The following is a 9817-nucleotide window of genomic DNA, read 5'->3' on the forward strand; positions in this document are numbered from 1 at the left end:
AATATAAAAAATAATACAAAAGTGATATATTTATAAAAGTGTACTTATGTATTTTTCTATAATAATTCAATAAACTTTATTGATACGATTTATAAACACAAAATTTTGATTGGTAATATCGATAAAGTAGAATGCACGTGGGTAGTAGTAACACGTCTAAATAAGAAGTCTTATCGAATATTTTTTAAAATATATAATTTTAATTTAAATTGAATAAAATATTAAAAATATTAAAAATTAATTTAATTGTTTAATTTATTAATATTATCTTTGATCTATAATTTAGATTGCATATATATAAATATTAAATGGTGTTCGTACATTTTTGTCTCGAAAAAGGAAGGTTATATAAAATTAAAGGTTATAATAACAGATTATATTTTAAAAACTTATTATAATATGTATATATATGTATTTTGATTGAAAAATTAATTGTGAAAATTAATTGAAGAATTAATTGTGGTACATATTCTAAAGTAAGTTATATCACGAAATATAATCATAATATATATAAATTAATTTTTAAAATTAAAATCAATGTGTGTTAAAATATTTTATTCTCAGGAATCTTTTATTCTCAATTTACTTTAATAATAAAAATGGCTAAAGCGAAAAAGAAATTATTATCAGAAATTTCCCAACAAAAACGTGATCGGCGAAACGAAAAATCTTTAAATCCATTTGAAGTGCATATAAATAAGATTAAACAAAATGTATTAGGTAAAAAAGATAAAACGGATAAAGGACTTCCGGGTGTATCACGTGCAAAAGCAATTAAAAAACGGAAAGAAACGCTTCTTCAAGAATATAAACTAAAAAATAAAAATAATTTGTTTTTAGACAAACGTATAGGTGAAAAAAATTTATTTATGAATGAAGAAGAAAAAGCCTTGGCTAGATTTGCAGCGGAACGTATGAAAGCTCATAAAAAACAGAGTATTTATAATTTAAATGATGAAGAAATATTAACGCATAAAGGTCAAACTTTAGAAGAAATTGAAAAATTTGATGATCCAAGAAGTGATGATGAATATAGCGATGATGAAAATAGAACTGGTAAATTAGATGATAAATTTGTTGGTGAAGTTCACTTTGGTGGTGGAATTTTATCAAAATCAGAATCTGGAAAATCTAGGAAAGACATTATAGATGAACTTATAGCGGAGTCAAAAAAACGTAAAGCTGAGAAACAAAAGATTCGTGAACGAACCATAGATTTAACGGAAAAACTTGATTCTGAATGGAGAGATCTTCTTCCGATAGTGTCGGCAACTAATAAAGATATTGAGGAAGAAGTTATAAAGACGAAGGCTGATGATTATGATATTGCTGTGCGTGAATTAAAATTTGAGGCTAAGGGTATGCCATCGGATAAATTAAAATCTGAAGAAGATACGATAAAAGAAGAAAAAGAAAAATTAGAGGCTTTAGAAGCAGATCGATTGGCAAGAATGAAAGGACTTATAAATAATACGAATAATGAAATTAAGCATAAATCTGCGGATGATCTTGATGATGGTTTTATGTTAGAAACTATAAATGATGAAGCTTCGGATAATGAAAAAAATTCAATTAAAAATATACAACAATTTTTAAATAATGAAGATATTAGTGATACTGAAAATGATAATGATAATTATGATAATGATAATTTTAGTGAAAATAATTTAATTATTAATAATGATGAAAAAAATATATATATGGATACGAATAAAGAATTGAATGTTATTAAAATGAACGGCGGTATAAAGGAAAGAAAAAAAATAAAAAATTTTGCTGAAAGTGAATTAAATAAAAATTCCAATGAAGAAGTTTCAGAAAATTCTGAGGAGGATAATTTGTCGGATTTAAAAGAATCGGAATACTCCAGTGAAGATGAAGAAAAAAATGATAAAAATAATAAAAAGTCAAAGGCTAATTTAAATGTTCTTGAATTAAATTGCAACATCAAAGTGCAAGAAATTAGAGATGATCTTTTAAAAAGAAAAGAAATCATGGAAAATGCAAGAAAAGAATTACCTTATGTTTATAAATCACCAGAAAATTTTGAAGAATTACAACAATTTTTACAAAATCATAATGCTGATTATCAGTCAATTATCATAGATCGTATAATAAAATGCAATCATTGGTCATTAAATAGTATAAATAAAGAAAAATTATCAAATTTATTTTTGTTTATACTACAGCATTTAAATAATCATGCTATAGAAGATGATGTCGAAAGTGTGGTCAAATGTTGTCAAATTGTTGATAGGTAATATGCAACTTTTTAATAAAATTTATTTTAATTTTTTATTTACGTTATAATTTATGTTAATTATGTATTGGCTTTAGATTATCTCCCTTCTTGTATGATCTTGCGCATTTAAATCCGGAAAATACTAAATTTGTCGTACAAGCAATAATTAAGGAAAAGCATAAAGAATTTGAAAAAAATAAAAAAAAATATCCTTATCTAGACACTGTATGTTCAACATTTAATTAGGAAATATATATATTTTATGTGATATTATAATTAATAAATCTTCTAATAAAAATATTTTTTTTTTTCAGCTTATTTTCTTTAAATTGGTTTCTTTGATATTTCCAACATCTGATTTCAGACATCCTATTACTACTCCCTGTTTAATATTTATGTCTCAAATATTATTTAGATGTCAAGTTAAAAATAAAGTAGATATTTCAAAAGGTCTTTTAATATGTACTCTTATATTAGAGGTAATTTACTTTATTATATTTTAAAATATGATAAAATATGAAAAAATTATAATATGCATTATCATTTTATTTACAGTATACTGTATTAAGCGAACGATTTGCGCCATCTGTGATAAATTTTCTACGTGGTATAATTTATATATCTACGCCTAAAGGCTTAATTCAAGGAATAAAAATGATACCACCTTTTAAAAAAACAGGAGAATTAAGTAATTTATTAATACTTAATGAAGATCAAACTAATTTAGATATTGATCCAATTAATATGCTTATGAAAGCGTCTGATTTGGTGGATGGACCGTTGGATGATAATTTTAAAATAAGAGCTTTATTCACGGCTATAAATCTATTATATGAATTTAAAAATCATTTTGAAAAATTAGAAATCGTGTATTCAATATTTGAACCAATTTTAAAATTACTCGAAGCAAATTCTTTCGATATGTATCCATTTAAAGTCAAGAAACGTGTTGAACGATTACGAAAAGATTTAAAAGAATTGAAGAATAAAAAATTAGAATATCTTGTTGTTGAAAAAAAGAAACCAAAACCATTAAGATTGTACGAACCGCGAATCGAAACGATGTATGTATTAATTTTGAATAACATTGGTGCGTAAATAAATTATAAAATTTTATATATATTTTTTACAGATATGATAGTAAAAAACATAAGATTATGTCAAAAGAGAAAGCCGAAAAAGAAAAATTATTGCACAAATATAAAAAAGAAATGAAAGGTGCTATTCGTGAAATACGAAGGGATCGAGTATTCTTAGCAAAATTGCGAATAAAGCAACAGATTAAAAATGATGAAGAACGTAAACGTAAAGTGAAAGAAATCTTCGGCGAAGCTGCGATGCAACAAAGTGAATTAAAAAAATTGAAACGAAAAAAATAATATTGCATATCTAAAATGTATATTAATTTTTTTTTTTGTTATATTTTTATTTAAATTTATTTCACGCGTAATAAACTTAAGTGGAACGATATTGTTTGCAATGACGCTTCGTTCAATCTTTATATTTTTCATAATGATACTGCGCAATGTGCATTATATCGTTAGAAATATAAATTATCGCACGTTGGCAACAGGATTTCGCAACTTATGTTATGAATATGGTATGTACATATTATGTCTATAATACATAATCGCTATATTAGCGAAGTTTTTGTAATTTCAACATTTTTCTAAATGTTTATAAAATATAAACATTTTTATATAAAAGTTCTTTAATATATTTTCTTCGTTTCCAATAAAATAATAATTATATTGTGTGAATCGCTATTATTTTAAAATAAAATGTACATAAATAATGATATATATAATAAATAATTTCTATAAATTTATTTTTGACTATTTACGCTGTATTTTTTTTTAATTGGCATAAATATTTATATTTTTAGGATAAAAAACTATTGTTTTAAAATGATTAAAAGAAATAATCAATTTTTTCTGGAAAGTTATCGAATAAATTGCAAACGTTTGAAATTATATCTTCTTTCATCATATATTCCGGTATAACTAAACGAGTTTTTAAATTATTAAATGTATCGTTACGTAAAATTTGAGTATGTATAAATTGGGATTCATTACTATTTGTAATTGTATAAACGGGTTCTAATTTTTTTTTTAAATAAATTACAGAGTACCATTTATCAAAATATTCTTTTAAAATTTCAAAATTTTCAAATGATCTTATCATTGCATTTTTCAATTGCAAATCACGTTGATAATTAATATTACAAAGCGAAATTCTCAACAATTTTTTAAGTCCTTCTCGTAATACAAACTTTTCATATAATTTTAATGCTGCTTCTATTTCATTATTCATTTTTATCTTTTGAACAATATATTCTCTCCAAATTAAAAAATATTTTTTCAAAATTTTATATTCCATCGTGGAGATCACAAGAATTTCTTTTTTACGTATATTTAAAATATCTTGTAATTTGGAATGCCAATGTAAAATAAATTTTTTTAATAAAAAACCAGTTGCGATTTCGTTCAATTTTTGTTTATGGGTCATTTTTATTTTGTATTGCAAGGAAAATTCTTTCCATTTATAAAAATATTTACAAGTTAAATTTAATTTCCAATGTTTAATTGCTTGATTTAATTTTTGTTTTTCTTGCATAGTACTATAAAGTGCATTTCTCCATTTTTCTATATAAATAATTTGCAATTGTCGAATAATTTCTTCGCTTTTATCATTTAAATAAGATAATCTAATTTTTTTCTCTTTTCTATAAATAACATAATTATGAAATTTTTTTAAAGTTTTAATTATTAATTTTTTTTCATAGAAATTGTTTGCTGCAAATGTCTTTCTTCTTTTGCATTTATTTTGAATTACATATAAACGCCAATTATTAAATATTTCATTTTTTTTTGTATTGTTAAATATGTTTTCTATTTCACGAATTTTTGTTGCATTTTCTATTTTTTTATTATACCATCTTTGCCATGCAAGAAATACTTTTTGTACGATTTTAAAATTATAAAATCTTTCAGCATTTTCATTTGCAATTTTTTTTGCGATGGATTCATTCACACACTATTGTAGAAGAAATCAAATTTAATAAAAATTTTAAATTAATATAATACGATCGATTGTATAAAAATACTACCAAAATAAATTGTTTGAAATATCGTTTTAACAATCTTTTTCTATTGTATGTGGAAATATACTCTTCAATATTTAATTTTTTTATTTTGTAATTGTAATATATCTTCCAACCGTTAAAATATTTTATTAATAACTTATTTCTATAATGCGTAATTACATTTCCTATTTTATCTCTCTGCGATTTGATTTCGCAAACGTTAATCCAAGTTTTTACGAATGTTCGTAAAATTTTTGTTGCATAAAATTTATGCGCCTAAATTTAAAATTATTTATGAATCAAAAAAAAAAAAAAATCATAATTGAAATTTTGATTATTTAATGTTACCTCATTAATTTTATTTTCTTCGATTTCTTTACGTTTTTGTAACAGTACGTATATTTTCCAATTTATTATACATTTTTTTAAACAATATAAATTATGGAATGTAACAACTTTTTGTAATAATTCTTCTTTCTTTTTTATCATTGCGATATAATTATACCAATATTTAAAATATTTTCTTAATAGAAATTTAGAATAATATAATTCTGTTTTTTTATAATTTTCAGAAATTGTAAATTTGTTACAACTATCATTTGTAGATACAACAATATGTTTCCATTTTAATAATACATTTTTTGATAATATATTCAAAACTTTTTTTTGTAATTTTTTGTGATAAAAATAATCTGCTTTATATTTAGATTTTCTTGCATGTAATTTATGTATAACATATATTTTCCAATGTAAAAAAATATTTTTTAAAATTATTCTTTGATGAAAATTAATATGTGTCTTTTGAATAAAACTTAAATATAATGTAAATAATTAGTTACATTAGTTATAATGTTATATAATATTAAGTATGATTTATGATATCTTACTTTGAAAATAATGGACTATTGATATTTATAATATTTGATGTATCAGTCTTATTGTTATTATTTTTCATAATTTTAAATATATTATTATATGTAATTGAAGGATTCTGTGATGAAACATTTTTAAACCAATGATGCAATGATTGCAATTCCAAATTATACATAAAATTCTTATTAATTATTTTTTCCATTATTATATATTATTATACATATTTCTACTAACATGTTTTATTAATATTTTTTATTATTATATTTTTTGTTATTTTTATACATAACTGAAGTATGATCAATATTAAAATTAAAAACTAATAAATATTCGATATTAAATTTTTAAATATATCGTTATAATTAACGATAGAGATAAAAAAATTATTTAAAAATATTAAAAATATATAGAAATATAACGTATAACGTATAAAAATATAACGTAGAAATAGAACATAAAATAATCATTATAATTTAAATTTTTTAATTTTTTTTAGACTTATATAGAAAGCAGAAAATATATGTATAATATATATTTTTTAACTTTCATTTAAAATATTATACGTGCATTAACAAAATAATTATTTACATTTTAATGAAAAAAATATATACAGGAAAAAATTTAGAAAATATAATTAATTAATTAAAATTAAATTTAGTAAAATAAATTAATTAAATTTAGATCTGTTGATATTTCGGTGAAAGTAAGTATCTGAAAAAGGTTCTACTAGGTTTTTAATAATGGTTATGAAAAATTTCAATGTTTATTTCAAAAAATTAAAATTTAATATCTTTCTTATAGTATGATGAATTTAACATTTTGTGATAGCAAAATTAATTATATTTACAAAGAAATGCAACAGGATTTATATGCAATATTTAATCATATAACCTTAGTAAGTATATTTACAATTTTTATTATTCTTTAAAATTATCATTTTATTTAATTTATGATTATATTTTTTTATATTTCTCGTTATTTATTATTATTTATTTTTATTAATCTAAATTTAAATATTTTTATTTAATGATATTTATCAGATATGGATGAAAGAATCCTGAAATCAATATTACACAGTTGTGAAAGTGCTACAAAAGATCTTGAAAATTCGAAGGAATATAAAATATTATTAGAAAAGGATAAGTTCCTTCCATCTATTGACATAATCGATGCCCTATGTTCATCTTTAACAAAACTATTGTCGTATAAGGTTTCAAAAGAAGCATATCAACGTTATAATGTACGACTTCGTGTAATTGTATGTATATTTTTCTTCTACATGAAAATTTATAAAATAATTTATTATGTAACTTCAAAATCTAATGTTTCTTCAGGATGTTTTACGAGAATGGTGTAGAATTAATGATGATTTACAAGATTTTAAAATACTTAGGGATGAAAAACATGCCTCAACATTATTAAAAAATTTGTTAAAGAAATATTTGACGGATGATATCTTAAATAGTTGTGAATCAAATGAAAATTTGTTACCTTTAACCAATGCTTTAATATGTTTAACATCTATAAGTTCGTGCTATAAATATTATGTAGAAAAATTATTAGTAAAACTTACAGAATTGGAAAACTGTGATGAAAATGAACACTTATTATGTTATGCTGTACAGAAAAGTTCCAATTTAAATCTTGCAATTTCAACTATAGAAGTTATATATAAATCACAGAAATATAAATTAATAGAACAACCATTATTACACGATTTTATGTCATCATGTATTAAATTAAATAAAGATGACAATGTAGACGTTTCAGAAAATGTAAAATTAATAAATCAATTATTCGATTTTATCATTAAATCTCCATATATCTTTTTGTTAGTATGTGGTTTTTTAAAAGAATTATTAGTGCAATTAGATTATGCTCCTTCGGTCATGAATTTTATACAATCAACTTTAAAACGCATTAAGGAATATTGTAAAAATCAAGATAAAGATATTTTAGATCTTTATCCAAGGAATTTACAATCTCTTATAATCTTATTGCGAATAGAATCTATACATCATACGGATGAATCTAAAAATGCAACTTTAAAAATGCTAGAAAATATTTATATTGAAAATGAAGATATTGTAATAACGTTATTATCACATTATCCTCAATGGCTAAAATTATTTGGACAATTCTTAAATTCAGATATTAAATAATATATATATGTTCTTTAAAATTAAAAATGCTAATGCTCAAAATATTAACAATACAATATATTCTACTGTCTTGAAGTTTTGAATATAGAATTTATAATAAATGATAAGAAAATGTATTTATATTTTATGATACAAATAAAAAAAATTTAAGATTTGAAAATTATAGTATCAAAAGAAAGTACCTTTATTAAATTTCTGTTTCTGCATAATATAAATTTAATAGTTTTGAACAAAATGTAATAATTAACTTAAGTAGTTATTCGCATACAATAGATAGTTTTTATTTTGCATTTTTCTTTGTTAATTGCAATATGCGAATCTCAGGTCGTACCCAACCATTAAAAACCAGACGTTTTTATTACAAAACTTATCGTTACTGTCTCAAAAACAAGCAAAATATTTAACGATACCGATCCATCTTTTAACAATGAGAAAAAAAGAACAGAAACTCGGATCAAGTTATTCAATACTTCTTTTCTCTGCTTAACAACACTTACATAGGGTTCCTTTGTTTTCAAGTTATGGAAAGAATGGTGCAACATACAACGAATTAAAATTACAAATAATGATTATCATATTTTTCGAATATTTTTTAACAAATATATAAAAAAACCTTTTACTTTTCCTTGTACTCCTTTCCTTGTACTTTCACAATTTTTTAAAACGGTTAAAATCACAAAATAACTTAACAACATAATATTATTAACTTAAAATAATTTAATTAACTAAATTTCTAAATTTAAAATGAATATAATTAATTTTCAATACTTTATGTCAAGAATATGACATTACAAATTCGAAATTCAATTTATATATAATGTTAAATTTATCATGTGATTTTTTTTTTATAATAAACATTTGATAAAATTTACATACGGATGATTGACAAAAAATAAAAAAAAATTTATCATGAAAATACCATTGAAACGGCAAAAGTCTTTCAAAGAACATGTATGTATGCACCATTCGCTTTGTTAACTCGAAACCCGTGTTCGTTTGAAGTTAATCTAAACGCTTCGATAATCAACAAGCGAACTATTCCCGTAAGATTTGAATGAATCTGTGTTTATAGGGAAACGAAATTACGCGTGAAACACGATACACGATACGGAACACAAAATAACAAATTAAACGATACACTCCAGCTGTGCGTTCTGAATTGGATCGCGCCACCTCTTATCGGTTTCTTTCGCGCCCTTCGCTCGCGCATACGCATTGAAAATGCGCATGCGCGTTTATGCAGAACGTCATCGCAAATTTAAACTTGAACAGTTTCTAAGCGCGGTACCCCTTGAATCTCCTGTGATGCTGTAGAACCGCTAGAAACATTCTCTTCGGACATCGTACTTTTGCTCGTGCTTGATGTAGTTATAGCAGAACCAGAAGATAACGGGATATCGGTAGTTGTTGGGACTTGAGAGGCAGGAGCGGACATGGATTTTTCAGGATTGATGGTGG

The 9817-nt window shown here is 22.8% G+C and overlaps 3 protein-coding genes across 5 annotated transcripts in view; 2 read left to right on the plus strand and 1 right to left on the minus strand.

Annotated features, from left to right (window-relative positions):
• The first annotated feature begins 599 nt into the window (after window positions 1-599).
• LOC102671325 (nucleolar protein 14 homolog) lies at window positions 600-3948 on the plus strand. The gene is made up of 5 exons (XM_006619259.2): window positions 600-2257; window positions 2338-2467; window positions 2557-2721; window positions 2798-3306; window positions 3375-3948. The coding sequence occupies exons 1-5, from the start codon at window positions 600-602 to the stop codon at window positions 3619-3621; spliced, it is 2709 nt and encodes a 902-aa protein (XP_006619322.1). The 3' UTR covers window positions 3622-3948.
• A 3070-nt stretch (window positions 3949-7018) lies between these two features.
• On the plus strand, window positions 7019-8882 carry LOC102671180. The gene is made up of 3 exons (XM_006619258.2): window positions 7019-7092; window positions 7238-7455; window positions 7532-8882. Exons 2-3 carry the CDS (start codon window positions 7240-7242, stop codon window positions 8357-8359), a joined length of 1044 nt encoding a protein of 347 aa, XP_006619321.1. The 5' UTR covers window positions 7019-7092; window positions 7238-7239; the 3' UTR covers window positions 8360-8882.
• Window positions 8883-9196: 314 nt separating this feature from the next.
• Window positions 9197-9817, minus strand: part of LOC102670851 (transcriptional activator protein Pur-beta) — a 22465-nt gene continuing 21844 nt past the window's right edge. For all 3 annotated transcript variants that reach the window (XM_006619255.2, XM_031512231.1, XM_031512232.1), the window contains exon 8: window positions 9197-9817. This exon is cut by the window's right edge and continues 2 nt beyond it. In XM_006619255.2, coding sequence (XP_006619318.1) covers window positions 9618-9817 — 200 coding nt within the window. In that variant the 3' untranslated portion in view covers window positions 9197-9617.

This window comes from Apis dorsata, unplaced genomic scaffold, assembly GCF_000469605.1.
Source record: "Apis dorsata unplaced genomic scaffold, Apis dorsata 1.3 scaffold_400, whole genome shotgun sequence".
Lineage (NCBI taxonomy): Eukaryota > Metazoa > Arthropoda > Insecta > Hymenoptera > Apidae > Apis > Apis dorsata.